At 43.2% G+C, this 25,144-nt stretch overlaps 2 protein-coding genes across 6 annotated transcripts in view; one reads left to right on the top strand and one right to left on the bottom strand.

Moving 5' to 3' along the window:
• MKRN2 (makorin ring finger protein 2) overlaps nucleotides 1-6,892 on the top strand; it is a 30,381-nt gene extending 23,489 nt beyond the window's left edge. Inside the window, exons 7-8 of the mRNA XM_057704473.1 lie at nucleotides 5,244-5,388; nucleotides 5,568-6,892. Of these exons, the coding sequence (XP_057560456.1) occupies nucleotides 5,244-5,388; nucleotides 5,568-5,705 (283 nt within the window). The 3' untranslated portion in view covers nucleotides 5,706-6,892. The remainder of the gene's footprint in view (nucleotides 1-5,243; nucleotides 5,389-5,567) is intronic.
• Nucleotides 6,883-25,144, bottom strand: part of RAF1 (Raf-1 proto-oncogene, serine/threonine kinase) — a 73,334-nt gene continuing 55,072 nt past the window's right edge. For 4 of the 5 annotated variants that reach the window (XM_057704470.1, XM_057704469.1, XM_057704467.1 and 1 more), the window contains 12 exons: nucleotides 23,809-23,907; nucleotides 22,063-22,216; nucleotides 18,970-18,997; nucleotides 18,734-18,861; nucleotides 18,293-18,410; nucleotides 12,386-12,470; nucleotides 11,435-11,611; nucleotides 10,200-10,246; nucleotides 8,907-9,025; nucleotides 8,403-8,534; nucleotides 8,135-8,269; nucleotides 6,883-7,905 (listed from right to left, as the gene is read on the bottom strand). In XM_057704470.1, coding sequence (XP_057560453.1) covers nucleotides 7,762-7,905; nucleotides 8,135-8,269; nucleotides 8,403-8,534; nucleotides 8,907-9,025; nucleotides 10,200-10,246; nucleotides 11,435-11,611; nucleotides 12,386-12,470; nucleotides 18,293-18,410; nucleotides 18,734-18,861; nucleotides 18,970-18,997; nucleotides 22,063-22,216; nucleotides 23,809-23,907 — 1,366 coding nt within the window. In that variant the 3' untranslated portion in view covers nucleotides 6,883-7,761. Of the gene's footprint in view, nucleotides 7,906-8,134; nucleotides 8,270-8,402; nucleotides 8,535-8,906; nucleotides 9,026-10,199; nucleotides 10,247-11,434; nucleotides 11,612-12,385; nucleotides 12,471-18,292; nucleotides 18,411-18,733; nucleotides 18,862-18,969; nucleotides 18,998-21,404; nucleotides 21,465-22,062; nucleotides 22,217-23,808; nucleotides 23,908-25,144 lie in introns of all 5 variants that reach the window. The other variant, XM_057704471.1, reaches the window with a different exon arrangement.

Raw genomic sequence — 25,144 nt, 5'->3', positions numbered from 1 at the left:
AAGCAAGGGCTGCCTGTGCACCAGCTGATCTTTTCCCCTGTTGATGGATACTGCTGCTGTTTCCAACCGTTAGCTATTTTGAATAGTTAGAATTCCACTTCAATTTACAGCTTTTTAGCTTCTCTTTTTTTTTAATGGCTTTTTCTTGGGATTACAATATACTCCCAATTTTTTAGTCGGGATTAATATTCCTGCTGCCTTATATAATATGCAGTTACTTCCTCATTACCATCTCTGTGCTATAGAGGTAATGCGTATATATACATTAGAACTGCACAAGGTAATAGAATTTTTTAAATTTCAGCTTTATTGAGGTATAATTGACAAATAAAATTATGAGATACTTAAAGTGTACATCATGGTAATTTGATCCATTGTGAAAGGAGTCCCCCATCTAGCTAATTGATATCCATTGCCTCACAAATTAATCTTTTTTTAATGAGAATATTTAAGTTCTGCTGTCTTAGCAACTTTCAATACAGAATTGTCAACAGTAGTCACTATGTTTTATCCTTATTCATCCTACAGCTGAAAGTTTGTACCCTTTCACCAACCTCTCCCTGTTGTCCCTGTACCCTTGCCCCTGGCAACCACTTTTCTACTCTGTGAGTTTAACTTTTTTAAGATTCCCACATATATATGATGTTGTGCAGTATTTGTCTTTCTCTGACTTTATCCACTTAGCATAATGCCCTCAGGGTTGTCACAAGTGGCAGGATTTCCTTCTTTCTCATGGCTGAATAATATTCCATTGTATATATGTACCACATATTCTTTATCCATTCATCTGTTGAACGACTTGTTTTCGTATCTTGGCTATTGTGAATAGTGCTGCAGTGAACATGGGGGTGCAGGTGTGTCTTCTAACAGGTGTGAGGTGATCTCTCATTGTGGTTTTGATTTGCATTTCCCTGATGATTAGTGATATTGAGCATCTTTTCATGTGCCTGATGGCCGTTTGTATGTCTTTGAAAAAATGTCTCTTTAGTTCCTCTGCCCATTTTTAAATCTGATTGGGTTTTTTTGCTACAGAGTTGTATAAGTTCTTTATATATTTTGGATATCCACCCTTTATCAGATATGTGATTTACAAATATTTTCTCCCATTCAGTAGGTTGTCTTTTCTTTTTGTGATGGTTTCCTTTGCTCTGCAGAAGCTTTTTGGTTTCATGTGGTCCCTCTTGTTTACTTGTGCTTTTGTTGCCTTTGCTCTTGGTGTTAAATTCAAAAAATCATCTCTAAGACAGATGTCAAGGAGGTTGTTGCCTATGGTTTCCTGTCTTACGTTCAAACCCTTAATCCATTTTAAGTGTGGTACAGGATAGCAGTTTAGTTTCATTCTTTTGCACGTGGCTGTCCAGTTTTCTCAGCACCATTTTTTGAAGAGACTTTCCTTTCCCCATTGCATATTCTTGGCTTATTTGTTGTAAGTTAACTGACCATATATGAATGGGTTTATGTATGGGCTTTCTGTTGTGCTCCATTGATCTGTGTGTCTGGTTTTGTGTCAGTACCATACTGTTTTGATCACTTTGTAATATAATTTAAAATTAGGAAGTGTGGTGCCTCCAGCTCTGTTGTTCTTAGTATTGCTTTAGCTATTCCAGGTTTTTGTGAGTCTGTACACATTTTAGGGTTGTTTTTTCTGTATCTGTGAAAAATGTCATTGGAATTTTGATAGAGATTGCATTGATGCGTAGCTTGCTTTGGGTGGTATGGTATTTAACAGAATTCTTCTAATCTGTAAGCATGGAATATCTTCCCATTTATATGTCATCTTTGATTTCATCCATCACTGTCTTACAGTTTTCAAGTATATGTATCTTTCACCTTCTTGGTATTTCTAGATATTTTATTCTTTTTGATGCAGTTGTAAATGGTATTTTCTAAATTTCTCTTTCTGATGATACGTCATTGTTAGTATATGGAAAAAAACTGATTTTTGCATATTGATTTTGTATCCTGAAACATTAATGTATGGATGTAATATTTACATACATTAGAATCTCACAAGGTAGTATTATAATTTTTGCCTTAAAATTTGTATATTTTTTGAGGAAAAAAGTTATTTATATTCACTCAGATATATAATATTTCCAATGGTCTTTTGTTTGCTATGTAATTCCTTCCAATTGATATAATTTCCCTTCAGCCTGATCTGCTGGTGATGAATTCTTAGGTTTTCTTTTTATCAGAACCCCCCCCACACACACACACACGATTCTTGAAGGATATTTTCATTGGTTTTTATTGGTCTGATCTCGTTTCCATTTTTGCCTCCTTTTTCAATGAGTAGAATTCTGAGAATAATAGTTTGGGATTCCCCCTCCCCCCCTTTTCTTTCAGCACTTTTTTCTGGGTCTTTATCCTTGTTTTCAGCAGTTTGATATTTTGCATAGGAGTGATTTTCTTCAAAATTTCAAATCATTCTCCAAATTTAGGGAAATTCTGGACATTGTTTCATCACATTTTTTTCTACCTTGTTTTTTCTTCTGCGACTCTAGTTACAGGTGATAGACTCTGGTTTCAGGCTCTGTTTTTTTTTTTTTTCTCCAATCTTTTTTCCTCTCTGTTCATCTTATTTAACACATGCACAGTAGCTGCTTTGAAATCCTTGTCATCTTAAAATTAACCTCTGTTGATTGGCTTTTCTCTTTAAAAATGGGTCATTTTACTGAGTCTTCATTATGTTGAGTCATTTGGATAACATTCACCTAGACGTAAATATTACCCTGTAGATTCTGAATTCTGTTAGGTTCATTCATAAAGCATTAATGTTTTTAATAGGCAGGTAAGTTGTTTAGACTCAGACTCTTGGGCAGCAGTTCAAATCTCAGTTCTGTTTTCTTAATCCCTAGCTGAGTCACCTTGCACCTGCTGCGGTGATGTGTGGGTCAGGGATTTGGGCGGAGTTAGTATGCAGCATTTGGATGGGTCCCTCAGGCCCTTTTCTTTGGGGGACTGTTTCCTCACTTCCAGTGGTTGATTTCCCAGCAACTCCGCTCTGTCTTTTCGTTCTTCAGGCCAGAAAGACTTCACTTTTCCACTGGAGTTTTAGCTGCCCTGCATAGGTACTTTCCTGGGGCCTGCTCTAAGCTAAGTGCTGATTTTTCCCCCTTAAAAAGATAACTGAATCTCTTGCCATTCCATTCTTCCAGGTGTCTAATCTCTTGAAGAATCTTGCTTTTGTTCACTGTCCAGTGCCCTCAGGTCTTTTAATATTATCTGTATTTCTAGTTCACCTGCAGGAAAGGTACTAAAAGCAAATATTTTAAAATGGTTCCTTTAGGTTGCATATTGATTACTAAAGGCTTGATATCTTGTGATGCTCTTGTGTGTCCACCAGAGGGCAGGAGTGGCAAGGCAGAGGGGTCCAGCCTGTAGAAAGCAGCTCTGCTGCAGCTGTCGAGAAAGTCATGTTATTGCTGTTTGGGTCTTCCTGGACTTGCTTTCTGTTGATAGTAGTGTTTTTATGCATTCCACAGACATTTACTGAGCTGCAGGCCAGGCACTTCAAGCTGAACACAATTGTGGGATACAGAGTAAAAATCAGTAAGAAATTTCATAGGAAATTACAAAAGGGCAATCATGATACAGGTTTTCTGGTGACAGGTTGATCGTGAGAGGCCCGAGCCAGATGTCACAACAGAGAAGGCAGTCGGATCCACCTGGGAGTGTCAGGGGAGGCAGGATGGGGATGGGACCCTGAGCCCTGAAGCATGGAGAGCCTATCTGTGTGCGTTGGGCAGGGGTGACATGGGTGCAGAATGGAGCACATTTTGTGTTTGGGGAGCAGTGGGAGTGGTCCCTGGAGTGGAAAGAGGTGTGTAGAAGGATGTGGGACACAGCCACAAGCCTGAAGGGGCTTTGACCACAGGGACCTGACTGTGGTCTTTAAGAACAAGACGACAAGGGATGCACTGTGTGGGGAAGCTCCTCTGTGCTGTGTCAAGAGGGTAGAACCTGGTGGGAGGGAGGCCAGGTGAGACAGGACTATGGCAGATGGGCAACAGAGGATGGTGCCCAGGACGCTTCAACAGTGTGGGAACTGAGGATGGTGTTAACAAAGAGAGTCGCAGGGAACTGAAGGCTTATGTCCTTGGTGACCAGATAAGGCTGGGGGAAAAAATCATTTTGGAGTGAGGACTAGAGAATAATGTTTTGAACCTGACGAGTTTGTTAAAGCCCACAAGAACTCGCCACTGGAGCGGTCATTTGAAGGTCTGCTCAGAACCTTGGGGACAGGGGGCCACATACAGCATCTGGTCCACAGATCTCGGCTTGAATCCACTCCCCAGTCACCTGTGCTTGAGCGAGACCTGGTGGGAGTGGACAGCTGCTGGGGAGCTTTTCTTTGTGCTGCTCTGAGGCCTGACTACAGAGGCTTTTACTACCATCTGTGCCGTCCCCTCATCTGAGAAAACAGGAAAACATTGGAGTCGAGGACATCCCTGCCTTGTCACCTGCTGCTGTCCCATAACCAGCCTCCGGCAGCAGCCTGCCCTTTCTGCTTTATTTCTGCACCTACCCCTCCCTTCCTGCTTCTTGGGCATCTCTTCCTGTTCAGCTTGGGATCACTTACGATTACGTAAGCCGAATTTCATTTCAGCAAGAAGGAATGGGGATTATCTGATTGGTTCTGTATTTGGTTGTTTCCTCAGGAGCAGGGGTTCTTAATAAAGGGGTGTGTAGCTAGAAACTGAAGATAGGGGGAAACTTTTTGATAACTGTTATCTCGTAGACTGGTGCGTCTTATTTCATGCATTTAAAAACACTGTTCTAAGAAGGGTTCTGTAGTAGTACATAGAGTTAGGAAGCCATGCTCTGGAGGGTGGGGACCAAGGAAAATTGGAATGAGACCTGTAACTTTAGGCAGCTACTAAAATCCACTGCTTTCCTTGTGACTCCTAAGTCAAGGCTTCCTGTGGTCACCTTGACATCATTGCTGGCCAGGAGGAAGGGAAACGTTCCTGGGTGGAGCTCCAGCTGCACTTTGAGCTGAGGCAAGTAGCCCAGCTTCAGAGCCCAGACAGCCGGCCCAGAGGAGTGGTCAGCCCTACCTGCCCCTGGAGGCCTTCGGAGCACTGTGTAGGCTCAAAACACAGTGGGTCCCTGTGCACGTTAAATTCCGTGTGAGGCTGCGTATCGTGGGGAGGTTACCGTCCAGCTTAGAAATCAGCATCTGAGCCTCTGCACCCCAGATTTTCCCCAGTATCTTCTTGATCTTTCTTTCTGCTCTTCAGAAAAAAAGCTTGTAAGTACTTCGAACAAGGCAAAGGGACCTGCCCATTTGGAAGCAAATGCCTTTACCGCCATGCTTACCCTGATGGGCGGCTAGCAGAGCCTGAGAAACCTCGGAAACAGCTCAGTTCTGAAGGCACCGTGAGGGTAAGGACTTTGCCATCTCCGTCAGGAACACCCACCTGTGGGCATTTCCGGGGACCACTCCTGGCCCCTTCTTGTAGCTTTGGCAGCAGGACACGAGGTGGGCAAACGAAATAGAAGCTGCTCAGCTTTCACGTTGCCTTTAGCAATAACCAGGCACGTTTGCTGGCTGTTTTTTGCAGTTCTTTAATTCAGTGAGGCTCTGGGATTTCATCGAGAACCGAGAGAGCCAGCATGTCCCCAACACTGAAGATGTCGACATGACCGAGCTTGGGGACCTCTTCATGCACCTGTCAGGAGTGGAGTCGTCAGAACCCTGAGGAGTAGGTGGTTGCCCTGCATCTCGGGCCAGCTGAGCCCCCTCCACGGCAGCCTTGGGTGGCGTGTCACTGGGATTTGAGTGGGGTTGTATTTAACCTTGGTCTCATCCACTCCGTTACAGCCATGGGAAGAGTGAGGATATAAAGTAACCTAACACACATGGAATCACTACTTCTCTAGTTGCTATTTAGCTTAGTTGCACCTCAAGCTCCTCAGGGGGACCAGCTGACCAGCCAGAGTTTTCATTCTTTCAGGCCAGCCTGGCTTCCTTCTTGAGCACAGTCCTAAGAACAGTCACCGTGCAGCTGCCCCTAAAACAGCAGATTCATTTTTCTTACCAAAGGATTCTTCAGTCCTTGTAAAGGATTCCTGCGTGGTGATTCTCCCTAGTGTACTGCAACAGTGTGTGGGCAACACTGGATTTTGTACACTGCTTTCCAAAAAAACAGAGTGGGTGCCTGCACCTTAGTATAGAACTTGACTTAGGGCTCCCCTGTGTCCCAAATCAGGGCAGGAGTCTTGTTGCCAGATGGTCAGTAGACAAGTTAAAGTATAAACCTTCTTCCCTTGGGTGGGGGGGGAGGGGGGCACACTCCTGAAGGAGCAGGAAGTACAGAGCTATGGCCCCTCTTTTAGGGTTTGTGTTAGGGTCACAATCGAAGTAATCTTGCACACGTGCCTCCAGGGAAACCTTACCTGCTGGCTTATGCCCCGAGAGTCATTGTACTCGTGCATTCTCATCTGTAAAATCTGGCTTTGATTTGAAATTTTATAAGAATTTCACAGCACCCAAGAATAGTCTCTGGTTTTGACCCAGCAGTGGTCCTGAAGGGAACCAAGTACAAGTCTTCTGTCATGAGCTGGTTTTAATTAAAGGAGCATATGAATCAGAACTCACCCCAAGCCTGAATAATATATTTTTATAGACAGCTGTAGATACCAAATATTTTATAAAATGCATTAAAGTATGGGTAGAAACTCTACTCTTACCTGAGTTTAGAGTGCTTTTTTGCATAATTTTTATAGTTAACTCTTTAGTGAAGGGTGACAAAGGCTGAATTCATTTCATCCCCAACAGAAGCTCTGGGTCCATTTCCTGCTCCAGAAGGGATAAACAAATGGAGCTCAAGCTGTGAGCTCAGGATTACTTTAAAAGGAGGAAATAGCCATTAAACCTGCATTTAATTTATTTTATTAAAATAACATAATTGAATAACTGTATTTTGTCAGGCGCAATAAAAACAAAATTAAAATCCAGATTATCAAGAGAAACCTGTGTTCCTGGCTTCCTTGCATACACGGTGTGACGTTAGAGACAAGGCTGGCCTGGGGCCCCGCCCCACAGGGGCAGCTCCTGGAAGAAGACTTCAGCACGATGGAAGACTGCTCCCTGAGAGGGCGGAGGCTGGGAGGGGCAGGCCAAGCGCCTCTTCTGGAAAACCATCCCAAAGCACTGGAGACCTTCAAGAAAAGGAAGTGTCCCCAGAGTCAAGTCCATATAGTACCAAAGCAGGCTCTTCCAGGCCGTCACGGTCTCGACAGTCCTGGGCTGTTTGGTGCATTATGTGCAAAACTACCTGTTTGGTGCCACACCACGAATCTCTGAAGAGAAGTCCTTTTGTGATAAGCATTCCTCATAGGAGCTGATTTCAAAAATCCACATGTCCCCATGTCACGGCCGGTTTGCCTGCGACCTTCATTTCCCCTCTGAGTGCTTTTTCTCACCCTAAGAACACTCACTTAGCCAACAGCTGGGGCCCCAGATCATGTACTGCCATGAGCAGCCAGCCCCCAGTGCAGCTGGAGGAGGCTCGGCTCATGAGCACAGGGGACGCGGTGGGAGCAGGACAAACCAGCGTTGCAAACGGCTTCCTCCTCCCAGGGCCAGAAGGGGTAGAAAAGGCAACATGAAATTAAGGCCCTGTGAGTGGTCTAGAAGGTCCTTAGCAGCAGCTTCTCTGAAGACAAGCTCTGTCCCTACAGAAAGGGAGCAGAAAGGTGGTGCCTGCTGACTTCCCTTCCCACCTGGCAGCCTGAGTGCAGGTGCAGAGTCAGCTAGAAGACAGGCAGTCTTGGGGACGTGGTCAGTGTGCAGGCATTGATGTCCTCGGTGTGGGCCGCCCGGTGCAGGGATGGCTCAGAAGCGCTCCGGTTGATTTTCGGTAGAGAGTGTTGGAGCAGCTCAATGGAAGACAGGATCTGAAAGAAGACCACAAAATGGTCTCGTTGCAGGGGGCGGGGGTAGCAGCAGCTTTCAACCCGCGCCCAAAGACACAGGTCAGTCTCCCCACCCCATCTGCACCATCTTGTGGAGGACACAAGTCCCTCCCTGAAGAATGAAAAACAAGAAACCTTCCCTCCTTATTTGTATCATTCAGAACTCCTGCTTTAATTTTAATCATTTCTAGCACCTTGACTCAAGTCTTACCTGGGGAAAAAGAGGCCTCTCTTCCTTAACTTTCTTCACACAGTCAGCTACCAGCCTCTTCATTGCTTTGGGGCAGTTCTTGTATAGCTTACTAAGGTCTGGGGAGGCGTACCCTCGGCCCACCATGAAAATGATCTAAGGGAAAGAAAGCAGTTGAGGGAACAGGTGGATGGACAACAGCGAAAGCAGCGCCTTTTAACCCCTCTGCTGCTTACACAGAGCCCAGGGGCATCCATGGAGAGCAGGGCATTGAGCGCCAGTGACGTACCTGATCGCGGTTGTTGATGTGGGAGTAAGGGAGCTCCCCTGTCATGAGCTCGTACAGCACGATGCCATAGGAGTAGACATCAGACTGGAAGCTGAATGGGTTGTTATCCTGCATTCGGATCACCTCTGGGGCCTATGGGGACAAAGGGCATTTGTCACCATCTAGGCCCCACAGACATCCAGGAGCCAGGCTGTCCCCTGGGCTAGGTATGAAGGTCCTCTCTTCAGCCCCCACTGCAGCTCCTCCCCAAAGGGCTCCCACTCTCAGGCTCAAAGGAGCTCAGGAATCCTCCTCTCTGGGCTCCAGCACTTCCTATCACCTAACTCTCCCAAGCTATGCTTCAGCATGTCCTCACTGCCAGCATCCTCCAGGAAACCCAAATTTGCCCCAGGGCTGACAACACTAAAGGTGTCACTGAGGTGGTCTGGACTTCGGGAGAGATGTAGCAGCCCTCCCGGCAGCCCTCCCGGCCCTGCACCCTGCTGGGGCGCCCAGCTGCCTCACCATCCACAGGATGGAGCCGGTGGGTTGTTCAACCTGCTGAGAACCGCTCCAGCGCGACTTCACTGTTGCCAAACCAAAATCTCCAATTTTCACCGTCAGGCCTTCATGGAGAAATATATCTCAATGCTTGTTAAGGACTCCGGTCTTAAAAGAATGGTCAATTTTGAATTTGAAAACTTCCCAAAGTTCTTACTAGCACGGCATCTCTCGGCCTCCCATCTACCCCAGCCTTCTCCACACTGGCCTTGCTAGTGCTTCAGAATGCTGCTCCTTCCAGGAGGTGTGCTCGGGGTACCAGATTATTTGGCTCCAGCCACAAACAAGGCACTCTGCCCCCCTGCTGCTGCTTCCTCCATTTACACACCTAGGAGTGGGTCTCTGGCCTTGTGACCTTCCCACATAACACAGGTGCCTTAGACCCCAAGACTCTGAGCGCGGCCTGTTGACTGCTTATATCCATTTCTGCCTGCATTCTGCCCTCCAATGACTCATGGAAACACCCTGTGTCCTGAATGCTGTCTGCCTGAAGGCATTTCTGGCGAGAATAGGTACCACTTTGGTGACTTCAAAATAAAACCAAACTTACCTCAGTTCTGGGTAAAGAAGTCAGGCAAACGGCTGACCTGTGTGATCTGCTCATGCTCTGTAATTCATACCTCCTTAAACTCAGTGGTGGCTGCTCTCATGGTCTAATGTATTGGTCCCCAAAACCCACCACTGAAAGGGATTCTAGTCTCAGACACATGCCCCAAATAGGCCACATCCCATAATCTGACTCAACACAACTGCTGTGACTCTCACTGGCCAAGAAGCAATGCCATCCATGCTCCTCTCAAAGAGAAAGGCTTGGGGAGGGAGGCAGATGTATAATTGCTACATTTCGTGCCCTACAGCACAAAAAACACCTTTATTCATTCCCCTTCTGTAAAAGCACATTAAGTCTTGGAAAGGGTTGATTCCAATAGTAATCTCTACGGAAACCACTTATGTTCATTCAAGAAAGGTAATTTTAAGTAGTAGTTTCTAAAATCTTGCAGCTTTTGGACGGCAGCTACTTCTGACCAGATATACAGTCCACAAGCTAGAAATAAACATAAAAGACAAAAGGCCCATTCGCCCAAGTTAAATTTAGTAATAAACAGCATTTAAAACTTAGGCCTGTTTCAAGCATAACCCAAACAGGTATCTCAACCTTTGTGGAACTCTTTCCAAAGTCACTTTTGCTGAGGTAAACTTTAAAAGACTCCTAAATTTAGAACTGTGCAGTCAGATGAAACAACCACCAAAGGATACTGTTGGATTTCATGTCTCTGTGGATGATGTTCTTTGCATGCAAATAGCTGTGAAGGGAAAATAAATCTATTAAAACCAGCCTGAGGGACAGTGGACACAGCAGCTTCAAATTACACCTAAGAAGGAAACCACTGGAAGGCCTGACTCCTAGCTGAGTTACTTTCAGGGACTGGCCCTGTACTGGTTCAGCGTGGGCCACATCAGGACTTGTACTTGAAAGTGAGGCCACAGCACAGACAGGGAGGGTCTTCTTTAAGCATCAGTTTTATTCAAAAAGTAATCCTGACAACACAAATGTCCATCAACTGATCAACAAATAAAATGCATATTCTATACAATGGGATACTCTTCAGCCATAGAAAGGAATGGAGGACTGACACACGCTACAACATGGATGAACCTCTCAAAAACATGCCAAGTGAAAAAAGCCAGACACAAGAGACTTCACCTGATATCTTGAAAATGTTCTAAAATTAGATAATGGTGATGGCTTACACCTCTGTGAATATACTAAAAAAACAGAATTGTACACTTTAAAGCAGTGAATTTTATAAGTGAATTTCATCTCAAAAAATAATTGACTAGTCATTTCTTAAAATGTATACAATGCAAATTTCTATGAATTTCAAAAGTACAACATGAGATTTTATAAACCAGTTGCAAGCACAGCTTTAGTTAAGTTCCTAGACATCTGGGGGTAATGAGGAGTTCCCTCTGCTCCACAACACGGGTACTTCAAAGGAAAAGTTTGAGAAGCACTGCCCTGGGCTAGCCAAGAATGAGACACACACACACCCCTTTCACAGGAAAATGTGTCAGGCAAAGACCCAAGTGAAGTACCTACTGAAGGTGCTGTGGATCACCTCTAAACATTCTCCAAAAGGAAAACAAATTATCCAGAAAGTGACATCTGATCAAACCCTTACATGGAATAGGGCACCCTTGACGGGCTACACCTCAGACACATGATGACCCACACTGTGTTCTTGGGTGTCTGGCTGAATTTTAAGGGCAGTGGCTGGAACCTGAATCTGAGCCTCAAGCCGGTAGCCTCAGCTTGGGCAAGAAACCTGAATTTCTCGTTCCTTCAGCCCACCCCACAGATTCATTTCTAGCTGTGCAAGACGATCACAGAAGTCACTTAACAGACTTGGCTTTTCCTAATCTTGCTTCTGATTTAGGGACAAGTTGATGTTTGGACCCCAGACTTTCTACCCGTCAGGCCATTCACTCACTCCATTCCCTGAGCCGTCTGCCGGGCAATGTCAATCAACTGGAACATCTGGAACTTGGTCTCCTGGACATGCAAGTGTTTGTAGAGGCTGCTGCCCTCGCACCACTGGGTCACGATTGCCAGGTTGTCCTTCGTCATGTACCCCATGAAGAGCAGGATGTTCACGTGCCGGGTTTTACTGGGGCGAGAAGGAGGGAAGAAGAGCCTCTGAACCTTCCACTGACGCAGAACAGAGACCGAGCCTGCTTTCCCATGGTCTCTGACCAGATCCTCTGTGTTCCTGACACCACCCGTGCTTACAATCTGGGGGTTGGCAAAGCAAACAGCAGATCACAGACGATCCAGCTGGTGTTCTGAGCTGACAGAGGGGCTGCCATCACTGCCCTCAGTGCTGACCTTGATCATACAGAGGACGCTCTCTCATCCGCATATGTTCACGAATCTCCCCACAGGGATCACAGGGACCCCTCATCTGTAGAATTCATCATTATTCAATTTATTCCTACAAGTCTAAAATAGTGACTCAAAGATTTAAAAGCTGATGGTTTTGCAGTCCAAATTAAGGCAACTTGCCTATAAAGAGTTTGGAAACAAATGTGACAAGAGAACCTATTTCTCCCTACATCAAACGAAAACCCAGAGACAGACCCTGGGCTGTTGAGTGTAGTGAGCCGAGAGACCTGAGGCAGTGGAAAGGGCTGTGCCCATCAAAGGGGGCTCTTCTAAAGGCTTAACAAGCACATAAGCTGGAAGAAACCTTCCACTCCTTTTCACTCAAAAGGGAGTTGTTTCAACCACAGGATTCCACAGTGAACACTCACCACCAGTCCCAGCCGTCGGCCCTCAGAGACAGGTCATGCCATGCAGCCTACTTCCTCTTAGTGCCTATACCACCATCCACACCCCGGCCCTGTCACACCAAGAGGGCTGGACAGGCCAGCTTTCTACTCACCGAAGGACAGCCACCTCATTCCTGAAGGCCTGCAACTGCTCTGGTGTGGGGTCAACAACCTTTAGAATCTTAACTGCAACGTCTCCTGCAAATTATAGTCATTGTAGTTGAATGATCTTACTAGTTCTGAGAAAGATACAGTGAATCACTTACTCAAAAATCATATAGCTACACAGATGGAACAAATACTATGCAAATTTCTGAATTATTCAAGTGGCTGAAAAAATTAAATAGGTTACACTACTATCCTTAAAACCGCCCTACAGGCCTTGAACCAGCTTGGTTTAAACGATTCCTATCAAACCTGGCATCTCCAGCAGTGAGGTCACACATGACAGGTCACAACCTAAGCCTGTGGGGATGACAAAAGCAGGTGGATACGAACGACCCAGCAGATACTGAGTCTTTGGACGAGACAGTTGGTGCCTGGTAGCAGGCCAGTTAGCAAGCAGTTGATGCTAAACTCAGCAGCCACGTTTCACTGAGACCTGAGATGCTCCCTTGTACAAATTCAGAGAGATATATATCTATCGATATATATATAGACACATATATATATATATCGATAGATACAGAAATTAAGCGTCTTTGCCTTCAATACCATTAAAAAGTAATCCTAATGATTAATAGTGATGGCTTATTATACCTGGCACTGTCTGCTTTCACAGGTATTATTACCTCCTTTAATCCTTATAGCTGCTCTATGACATCAGTACTGTTGTCCTCAACTTACAAGCAACAAAGAGAAGTTTAGTCACTTGGCCAAAGTCACATAGCCAAAAAAAAGTGCTGGAGCCAGGATCAGAACCCCAGTCTGACTCCAATAGCTGTACTTCTAACTTAAAATACTGACTACTAACTGACTGTCAATCACTGTGTATAAAACCAGCCTCTTCATATAACTTTAGAAACATCCAGAGATCAGTTTTACTTTATAGGTGCTACTGATTTAGAAGTCACTTTCAGAAGCGTTATGTCATACTTATAATAAATTACCTGAAGCCCTACAGGACCTCAGCTTTTCATGACAAGTGACTACTAAACACAGTGATCAAGCAAACTAGGAGTTAAGTTCAGCGGCACCTTGGAGGTGACTAAGTTCCTCCACAACTGAGCACGTGCCCTTGGCAGCACTCCCTGCAGCCTCTGTTGGAGCACTCATTTCACTTTTGGGGAGCACTATATGGTTCTTATGATAGGTCCCTAACAGTTGCCCTGTGATCTCTGTATCATCTAAAGCTAAAATCCCCACTTAACAGCAGCTCCCAAACTGGTTCTCATCCAATTCACTGGCACATGAATTTACTGAGGGCCCAGGCCTGCCTGGAAGGTGCTGCTGACTTTAGATGGCAGAGCTGCACGCTATATTCAGAGCTGGAACTGCTAAACTATGCACCCCAACCTCAAGTTCCTTATGACTGAGTAGAGGGCCAAGAGTCTTTTGCATAATTGCCCATTCTGGAGCATCTGAGTCAAGACAGGACTGGGGGGAGATGGTGGGATGACAGAGGAGGGGAGTAAATATCTTGGCAGAAAGGATGTAGAAAAATTTTCTGAAGGAAATGCGATATAAGCCAAGGGAAGAGGCTGTTCTAGATTCGGTGCACCAGGGGCAAAGGTGAGGTAAGGAGAATGAGAGAACGCAGGTTGTGTCTGGGAAACTCTAGTGGGTGATTTGACACCTGTAGGAGGGAGGCCAGGCAAGAGGAGTCTGCTGCAAGAACTCAGGTGCAATGCAGGCACAGTGGTGACAGTAGGGATAAAAAGGGGATGGAGGCAAGAAACTCTATGAAGGTGAACGGACTCAATGTGGCAGTCAACTGAGAGGCAGGGCCAGAAGATGGCCAGGCACTGGACAGGGGTTTACAGGGACAGGCTGGGGACAGGGATGCAGGAGGAAGACTTGGGGAGATGCTGGACGGCCCCTCAGGAGGGGCTGCTTCCTCGTTTATGAGCCTGGTTTTCGCAGGCCCTTCCCTTTCTCATAGCTCCTCCTTGGGCATGCTCCAGTCGCTGAACTCACTCACCCTCAGTGTCACCCGTTCTGGACCTGATCAATAATGCAACCTCAGAGCTCGCAGGACTCAGCGGCAGCCAAAGCCAGTTCACAGTGACTTACTCTGACCTGCAGTCAGCTGACCATCCTCCACCTCTAGCCTCTACTTTCTGAACTCGTGAACAAGACATATTCCTGTTAAAAGTTCATCTTCTCTTTGTTCTGTCATCATAGCCACTTCAAATCCTCCCATCTTTCTAAATCCAAATCCTATTATCCAAATCTGCATGACACCACTGTGTACATCACCCACAGTAACTGACTCATGCAAGTCACTGATGGGAAGACTGAACAGGGTCAAACTAAACACAGAGCCCAACGGCACCGCAGGGATCCAGAGGCCAGCCAGCTCACGGTTAACAGGTACCATAACAGACTATGTGCACTTTCTTACTGAAACCCAGAGACTACATACTCTACCTCACAGCACTCCCTCATTTGGACGTGTACGCTCCAAGCACTGCCATAAAAGGGCGTCAGTCTGCTAGGAACAATGGGCAAACATCATTGGAAAATGGATTTCAACTCCTATACAAAACAGTCTCTACTGGTAGGAACTGCCCAGAGCTAGAATGCGTCTGCAGGTAACTCATGAGCTCCCTGTCACTCTGGTTTTCAGGCCAAGGGTGGCCAAACCTCCTGAAGGTCTTGCACAATCTGAGACCCCCATTTCACCCAAATGCTATCCCAAGTCTTTAAGGGACCCTATAACCCACACCCTGAGGCCTCATTTCTATTAGCCTCTCCATCGCTCATCCTACTAAAGCCATTCAGACCTCCCTGAGTTCTCAGACAGGCAGGTGAGCGGCCCACTCTGCATCTGCTGTTGCTGCTTCCACTTCCTCAGCAGACTCCTCCCTAACCAACCTACTAAAAACTGTGAACCAAGCCTGCCACTCTGTCCCTGCTCTCCTCCATTTTTCTCCTGAACACGTGGAACACACCATCTACTTTGCTTTTCTTGGTTATTACCCCCACCAGAATACCAACCCACGAGAGAAAGAATTTTCATCTGTTTTGCTCAGAGCTTCATTCCCAGCCCCTAGAAAAATGCTCGGTATTAGAAGAATGCTCAGGAAACACTGGCTGAAGAAATGAGTGAATTCTAAGATGCAACCGTCAGCAAGGCAAGTTATGAATTGAAAAGCAGTTTGTCTGAAGCTCTGGAGATGGAAGTGGGCACAGCCTCTGGCGGGGAACACCGGGGACTTAGTTGCTCGGCAGTCCTCAGGGCCAAGCTCATCATGACCACGTCCACCTCTCCAGCCTTCCGTGCAAAAGGCGTTCAGTAACACTGCTTAATGACTATATGAAGTAGCTGTCATTCATCAAATCAGAACTTACTTTCCCTTCACAGTAAAGTCAGAGGCAAACGTAGTACCAGCAAGTTCAGATACACTGCTGCTGGTTACCATGTTTTTAATGAGATATGAAGTTGACAGTATTCATCTACCACTGAAGAAGAAAGAGCTACCATCTCTGGTGAATTTGGGAGGTTTTTACCTTTTTAGAAACCAATTAATTTCCCTGCTTTAATCATCTGGGATTGTCTAAAACTTATTATACATACCCCTGCTTTCTAGAACATAAGCAGAACGAACACCATTCTTCCACTTCTTATTGACTCAGTCAAAATGATAAACTTATCCTTAGGCTGGGCTGGGGGTCCCCAGACATGGTTACACCAGGCTGCTGACTTCACACTGTGGCCCAAGAGTGTTCTCAGGTTTGGGGATCTGCTCTTGAGGGGTTTGCTGCCTTCTTCTCATGCTGTAAAGTGACTGACCCCGCTGCTCACAGTCTGACAGCTTCAACTGCTGTCTTCATCTCTTTTCATGTGTTGTTTGTAATTAGCAGAGGAAGACAAATCAGACCCCAAATTCATGTTCAAGAGGAGACTTTGCACTTGGGCCCAAAAAGTCTCTTCTGTACATAAAGTAATTGAGCTTAGTTCACTGAGGCCTCCACCTTGGATGCTTTAAGACCGTTTCTGTTCACAGCCACTGGGCAGAATTGGGGTGGGGGTGGGGGGAGACACAGACAGCACCCACCAAAAGAGCTGTAACTTTTAAGAAACTGAATAAAACATATTATATACAGGAATCAGAAAAGCAACGGGGGGAAAAGGAAGAAAATATAGCACAAAACAATCTAGAAATTATGGTTTCCTTGACCCTCTCATTTTCCTCTTCATTCATAGACCATGGCTTGCTCTCAGAGGGGCGGACATCAAAGTCCATTGCTCCTCCCTCCTCTTACTTTTGAGACCCTTAACTTAGAAAAGCTAGAGTCTTAAAGCATTAGATGTCATCTATATTCCAACAGTTGTCTTTATGGAAGTAACACTATAGCAAATATATCTCCTTACCATGATCTAAAAGCTTGAGACTGCGAGCAAACACAAGCTCAAAGGCAGTACTGTGGCAAATCTAATGCTTTGAAAAACCATGAATCCCCAAATAAAAGTGTTCAATCAGAGGAAGCTTAAATTTGGGCACAATTTCAACAGCATATATTGGCTTTTAGCTGAGGCTTTAAGATAGATAAAAATGATCAAATGCTCCTAATGGAAGCATTAAAAGCAGTATTTTCTGCCCCACTTCCTGCAGTTACTTATAGCCTTGTTGTCTCAGATACAAGCATGCTCACAAAATTGTGTCTTTCTTTTCTAAGGGATCACCAAGACATTTACGGTATCTATTTAGAAAATATTTGCAATAGCATAATTTCTCAGTGACCCAGGAGGCAGGCCAGTAGTATATTAGATGCAGTTTTCAAAAGAAAAGGAATCATCCTACATGTAATTTACAAACGTTCAGTCCTTTGCCAGTTCCCACAAAGAACCAGAAATTTGTCAGATTAGTTGTAAGTGGAAAACTCATCTGTGTTTCTCAGTTTTTAACAACTTGAACTTTAATGTTCTAATGCATTTTATGCTCATAACTTCTCTCAGTCTCTGTCCCTTTATGTATAAATACGATGGCATCCAAAACAGAAACACAGGCAACCTAGGCATTTTAGGTTTTGTGTGTAGTTTTGTTTTTGTTGTTTGTGTTTTTGTTTGTTTTATTAAAATCTGAATTTAGAAGAGAGGTCTTTCGGGGAACATGTAGCATTTTCAAGAAAATATTCTCTATCTGCTGACATCCTAAAACCAGAGGCATTAAAAACCTGACTGAGAAATGTTAAGTATGTTGCCAAAATACAGAAGCTGTGGCTACAAGACCTTAAAATAGAAAGTTTCTTCCAAGTGACAAAGAGTTTCCATTAAATAAGAACATCAACTCCACACAGATTCAAGAATTAAGTCTGTGCATTCCTGTTGACAGAGATTCCCACAACCAATCCCAGGGCAGAGCAAAGAAAATCTGTTTTAGGAGGTTCCTGACTTTCCTGTGCCCAACTGTCAAGACCATGGGCATGTTAGTTCCGCCCCCTTGGGACCTTGGTTTTCTTGCATGTAAAAAATCTCTAAGGTCCTTTCCAGTTTTAACTTTCTAGAATCCATGCCCCTCCTAGTAGCAGCAGATTCTTAAACACATTTAAGGAGCTTCAAAGCATGTCCCTCCCAGGTGCACACTGTAATCAGTTTATAAGAAGAGACTGTGACATTTGACTATAGTGCTCAACTCTTGTTCACCAATTTCTAATTATCCTGAAAACTTTTTCATACCAATTACAGCCTTGTTGAGTCTTAAAAAGAACAGTATGAAATGTCACTGAGATACCATTACGTTCAATCTTCAGATGCAATCAACTAGCCTTGGAGAGTGCTGCTGTGAGCCTGCCTGGCCCTCTCTGGACTGAAACCTGACTTTACCCTGGTAGTAAAGGGAGGCCCCCAAACTTACCATGCCACTTGCCCTTATACACAGTTCCAAAGGAGCCTGACCCAATCCGAGTGGAGAGCATCACTTCACTGGCTTCTATTTCCCAATAATAGCTTGAATCTCTCTGTCCACGAGGCCTCTAAAACAGGCAGAGATCATTAATATACTTCACGGACTGTTTAACGAAGGTGTCAAAGATCAACCCAACTCCATGTATTCCTGTATCTTTTAAAGATAGACATATTAACTGTAATTCCAGTTTTTGTCTTTTGAGGCCATTTTAGCTGTACCCTGCCTTGCAACAAACCAGCAAGTTTTCCAAGGCAAGCATGCCCAAAATGGCGCTGACATTTATAATACATTCATTTAATTAGAGTCTCCCACCCCTAAAACTAAAGGCATTCTGACTACGCTTTTCTTACTGGATGCTAACATGCAGGAGGTACTGCTGGCCATACTCACAATTTTGTTTTTCTCCTGGGTGCTGGATCCCGGTGCCCGCTCTCTCTGTGCCGGCGCAGGGGTTTTGGGCTGTGGCCAGCCTGTTGGGCTCAGATTGTTGGGACTGCTGGACAAGGCTGAAGGTGAGGCTTAATAGACAAGACAAACAGAATTCACACATGGATAAGCCTACAGAAGATAGCACAGCGTAAAGAGAAAAAGCCCATTACTATTTGCTAAATGACTTAAACAGGTACCTGATTCACTGTGACTTCGAATTGCATCCTGAAACAGAAAAGGAAAGCTGGTCAATTTCTGCACTAGAAAAGATGTTCTCTTGGGGAAGGAAAGAGAGGAGAAGGATTTACAGGGGCAAAGTCGATTATAAAATCTTTTAAAATACAAAAGGTCTAATTACATACTCTAACTTTTCTGTGATTAAATTCATCAAATGTCTGTGGCCAATATCTCCAAGATAATCCTCATCAAACATTAGGAGGACTGATGCTAATTCCTTACATACACAAGAGACGGGACATTCTTTTTTCTCGGAAGAAAGCAATGCACACAGCAGGATGATGCTCTTTAAAGGAAGGCTAGCAAAGTTACTATCAAGCTGAGATCTTTCCAATGGTTGGGGATCTTGCTCCACTGAAGCTCAAAAAAATAATAATAATAAAATATTTTTAATGAGGAATTCAGTGGCAAGTTCGCTCTTACTCCTCTAGGAGTTGGATTTGCTAAGGGTAAGCACCATGGCTACATATTTTATCCAAGTCTAAAATCATGGAAAGCTGGAAGGACCGTAAATCCCCTGATCTAAAACCTACATTTTACTTATAAGAAAACATATGTGAACAGGTAAAGGAACATGGTGAGGGTCACACAACCAGTAGGTGGCAGAAACAGAACTAAAAATCACCACCCATGGATCTCAGCCATGAGCTCATTCACCACAAAATTCTCCTCAGATCTTATGGGTAAGCTCTGAAATTAGTTACATTCTACTCAGATGAGAGGTCAAAGGCTACCTTGAGAATTTATTAGAAACTGTTTAGTTGGAATAGTTTAAATCACAGGGCCCTCCATGAGACCTAAATCCTCATTTTATAAATCCTCACTTGGAGTATATAAATATAGAAAACCCCATATCCTCAAAAAGGATATTTTTCTTGAAAGTCCTACTCTGTTTTCTTTGTGTAACCACAGTAAAGCCAAGATACATTTTTTCACACAACTACTACCAGAATGCTCACACTCTGTGACATCTTCACAAGAGATAAGAAAAATCATAGGCCAAGCTGCCCCTCCCCCACTTCAACAACCCCCACCCAAGCATCTTCAGAGTTTACCATTAAAGCCTGATTCTGGGGTTGCAGTGTTCAGAATCACCTGCAAAGGTGTTTAAGAATAGATTCCCAAGCCCCTCCACCCTACTAGGAGTGATTTCTGTGTGTCTGGGAGGGAAAGTGGGAAACCCAGGCATCTGCATGCTTTTGGACAAAACTCTGTCCAAAAATAACTTGACTTTCAGTGGAATATTTAGCAGCTATAGCTTTATTATTCAACCCATCTATTCTTTGTTTTTAGTCAAAGTGTGGCACGAAGTATTTTTACTGACCAGAATTATATTTCCATGCATTAGGATTTTTTCTTACTGTCACAGTAATTTTCTTTCCTGTATCTACTTACATACCTAATACTTTAATTCTGTGCTAATTTCTACAGCTGGACTGATTTATCGTCATCTTGAAATCTAAATATTGGTTAAAGAGAATTAAAATGGTTTAAACAAAGCAAGAAAGTGTACTTTTAAAATGCTGAATCATATGTGATTTTTAAAAAACAGGAATCGAAATTTGCTCTGCTTCTAAAGTACAGAGAGGATTACGCACAACAGATGTGCTAGTGATTCTATAATAAAAATTCAAGAATTTTCACTTTTAATGTGCCCTCTGAATATCAGTGTCTACACGGGAATAAATCATATATCAGAAGAAAAGTAACTGGTATATTATTGTATTATTATCAGGGCTAATCACAATAAAACAGAAATAATAAAATTCATAGCATGCATACACCTGACCGCCTCACAATAAACTTGTAATAACCAAAGTGCCCCCAAATGACTAGTTTAGTCCCCACATTCAAAAGCCAACTCTTTTGTTGAGTCCCTCCCACCTCTGATTGGTAGGACAAGTATGTCAAAAATGATTTGAAGTCTGACTGAGGTAAGCTGTGTCTGAGGTAGCAGGTGGCCCTGAGGTTTTTCAAGGAACAATTCATAATGTAGATTGAGCACAGCTGTCTCTGAAAAAAAAGTTTATCAAAGGATTTTCAGGGCATACCAACCAAACTCACACATTTTGTTTCTAAGCAAAATATAAATAGAATAGTGATGCTGTTGAGTACCAAATAAATAAACCTAGCATTAGTCTTTGGTTGAAAATGATTTAAAAAAAATTTTTTAATACCCTTGGCCTTAAAATCTACTTGAGAAACTGATTCCACCTATCAGCAATACCACATACAGTATTTTTTTACTTCTAAATATGCTATTGCCAGAAAACATGAAAACAAATCTGACAAGAAATATAAAATTTAGAGATTGTTTCATTTTTGATAGTCTACTAACAGTCTTAGCAATCCTGTTAATTTACAAGAAAGCAAAGGCATGAAGAAGAATACCTACTCTTCCCCTCAAACAAAATCGTCTGGACCACGCCCTGGGAGAAGCATTCAGGCTGTTATTCTAGTCCAAAGCAATGAGAAATAAGAACAATAAAGAACAAAGGAAGTATTTTAAGTGTATTCAGTTGTTAATAAAGATGAACTAGAAAACAAACCAAATAGAACACACAATAAAGCCAAGAAAAGAAAAAGTAGTCTGAAAACACTAGCTTCGGGCACTCATGTATCTCCCTAAATACCTGCTTATTAAAATTCTATAACTCCACCCTTTTCTTTCTAAATAAAATCATGTAAAGTCTTTTCAGAGAGTTTGTAGTCCTCTATCACTATTATTTTCTTTCACGCATGAAAAAGAAACTACTCTTTATGTATGTTATTCACTAGCTCACCAAAATCCTACTCAAATCTAACATGGAAAGAATCAGTTCAAATGTTAACATTTCTTCAGGAAATTTCAGTTCTCCACTTGAATGATATACCAACTGGATTATTAAGCTAGTCTCAAGATGTAGTGAATAAGAAATTCAAAAAGTCCAGGACCTGAGAAAGAGCTACAACATTCCTTATCAGGTTTGAAACCCAAAACCCTCTGACACATCAGTCAACCCCACCCAAATAACTGACTGATACTGTTCACCACCCGCAGAGGGCCCTATTACCTCAATCATCCTGCTGTCCACGGGCAGGGTGGTGCTGACCATGTGGACATTAGGTGTGGATGTCGACCTCTGCCTCTGGGAGAGGGAACCTTCAGAGGAGGGGCTGGAGGTGTTGAATGTGAAAGCGTGGGGTGTGGAGTATCTGTGCTGGGAACTAGGTGAGAAGAAAGAAAATTCCATGGTTGACACTCTGACCTCAGTCTTGGTAGTCTTTCAACTACCTACTCCATTAAGACACTAGGGGGCAAACCCTACTTACACTACAACCTTTGACAAAAATGTTCCTTTCTTTCAATATGCACCATATAAAATTTTTCTTCTGTTTAGGTGCCTTTGTATGTAAATTTTTAAAAAGGAAATAATACATGTGCTCGGAATTCATGTGAAAAGAAATGGTACGTTATAAGTTTTCTATTTAATAAATCATTACAGAATACTCCAAATTTTTAGACCATCTCTGGGAAAGAAGAGATTACTATTTGTCAACCGTTACTACCCCCTATTAAGCTGGTTAGAACTTGCCCAGGTTAATTTAGAGACTAAATTAGAAAACTTTAAGAAAGATTTTTCTAAAATCTTTAGACCTGCCAAGCATGTCTGCAAACAGGCCAGCATTTTATCCACTGTGCATCCTCTGTCCCCATAAACAGCTCACAAAATCCATTAATGTGAATTCAGTTTTTAGGTTTCAACACCTAACTGTGAAATTTATCACTGGCTTCTTTTACTCAACGCCACTCTCCCACCAACCAAATGGGAACATGCATTAAGTACAACATTTTCACTATTTGCTCCAAAGAATACTCTGAGTTTTGTTCAGATTCAAGTAGCACCATGCATGAATTCAAGAGATAAAAGACTTTTTTTCTAAGAGAAATTGCTCTTATTGCCTTGAAAAATTGCCTTTCCAGGCAATTCAACATTAATGCCTTCAGAGGCCTGGTTTTTTCTATCTAAATCTTCAGAAGCAAGTAGTTTTTCAGTCAGACTGGCTTTTCAAATAATTAAGAAAAATAAAAGTCATACACAAATATATCCAGATATCATTTCAATACAAATTCTCTATTCTGAGATATGCTGCCTTCAACAATTTCCATGATAGTTTTACAAAGGCCATTAAATATGATGATTATATACAGAGTCAGATATTTTAAACAAAGATGTAGATTTTAGGTTCCAAATACACGTGTAACACTGAATGAGGCATGTGGACTCAACAAAACTCTGATTTTAAAGCTGGAAAACAGTAAAGACAAATTATGTGCAAGCTCACAGGCACATTAACATGGATATTTATATTAAAAATCTAATTAGATTCTTTTCTAGATAGCAGTTTATTAAATACCATGGTTTTAGCAATGTAAGGCCATAATAATCATTTCAAAGTTGAGGGTTTTATTTTTATTGAATCACTGTATATCGTCTGGGGACTCTTTCCCTGAGGCTCACTGCATACTGAGGAAAACAAAATCTCAAACTCTTTAAAATGTAATGAGGTATAAGGGATGTGCTAGGATAATACACAAAATTGCAATCAGAGTCACTTCCAGAATTTAAGAACTAAAGGACCACAAAGAGGAAGTTCTACATTGTGCATCAACACCAATGCTGAGTTCCACAGAAGCAGCAAAGGCTTTACACAGAGAGAGGAGGGAACACAAGGGAACTCTTGTCTTTTGTATTCATGCTTTCAATCCCACCGCCCCAATACAACTCTCCAAAAGAAAAGCAGTACGTAAAAAATACCTAACAGGCATCCGGGAAACAGACTCTCGCATCCGACGCATTGTCAAAGACGGCAGTGCTGGGACCCCACTATCACCACCAGTGGAATTTGGGAACAATCTACATGGAATCAGAGAAAGACTGGTTTATAGACTTGCAGTAGTAACTTTACAGTCAGACTGCCTGGCCTTCCAAACTCACAGCTACTCAAACTCAGCTTTTCCTAGTCACGTTTTCCTGCACCATTTCAGGCTACCCAGGGTAAAGGAACTACCAACCCAAGTGACTGGGCTGAATGACTACAGAATGCGAACAATTCTGACCTGCTGATGAACACAGAGTCTCTAGTGTGCATTTCTAGGAAATACTGGCCTAATGTCCAGCTATATCAAAATAATGTTTTTTGGTGTTTTTTCTTTTTTTTTAAGCTATAGTAGGCACTTTATAACCTAAATCACATAGAGCTTTTCTGGAAACATTCTGTCTTGGAAACGTGCAAATGAAAAGACTGAAATATGAAGAATAGATCACATTCAGCACCAGAACTCATAAATAAGAGGAAAAGTGACATTAACATTAATTGAGCATCTTCCCTCCATGAGATGAGCACTTGGTGCTCACTAAGTTCACACGTTATCTCAGTTAAGCCTCATAAGAACACTGCAGCCATGGTAACACCCCCGTTTTTCAGATGAGTGAGCTGAGGCTCAGAAGTGATTACAGATAGTTAAGGACAACACTGAAATTTTGACCACTATCTGCTGAACTCCAAAGTTTGTGCTATTTATGCTACCCAAGCTCTATCTGCAAAAGCAACATATTAACTACCACGAGAGCAAAAAAGATGTTCCTGTGGTGGGGTTTTTTTGTTTTTTTAGTTCATTTTTGGTTGTGTTGGGTCCTCATTGCTGCCTGCGGGCTTTCTCTAGTTGTGGCGAGCTCATTGAGGTGGCTTCTCTTGCTGTGGAGCATGGGCTCTAGGCACGTGGGCTTCAGCAGTTGCAGCATATCAGCTCACAGGTTGTGGCTCGCAGGCTCTAGAGCACAGTCTCAGTAATTGTGGCACACAGGCTTAGCTGCTCCATGGGCACGTGGAATCCTCCCAGACCAGGGATTGAACCCATGTCCCCTGCACCGGCAGGCAGATTCTTAACAACTGAGCCACCAGGGAAGTCCCCTGTGGTGGTTTAATGATAACACTCTCTTAGTTTTTCGAGTACCCTTAAAAAAGGATAAAAGTTCAGCTTTGACTTTTCATACCCCTGTTAATAGTTTTTAAGAGGCACTCTGGAATATGTAACTTTTAATTTAAATCTTAATAAAAAAAAAAAGTTTGTCTATATGGAATATATTTTAG

The sequence above is a fragment of the Hippopotamus amphibius genome, chromosome 13, assembly GCF_030028045.1.
Source record: "Hippopotamus amphibius kiboko isolate mHipAmp2 chromosome 13, mHipAmp2.hap2, whole genome shotgun sequence".
Classification (NCBI taxonomy): domain Eukaryota; kingdom Metazoa; phylum Chordata; class Mammalia; order Artiodactyla; family Hippopotamidae; genus Hippopotamus; species Hippopotamus amphibius.
The sequence above is the reverse complement of the archived record's forward strand: the minus strand, read 5'-3'. Positions and strand labels throughout refer to the sequence as shown.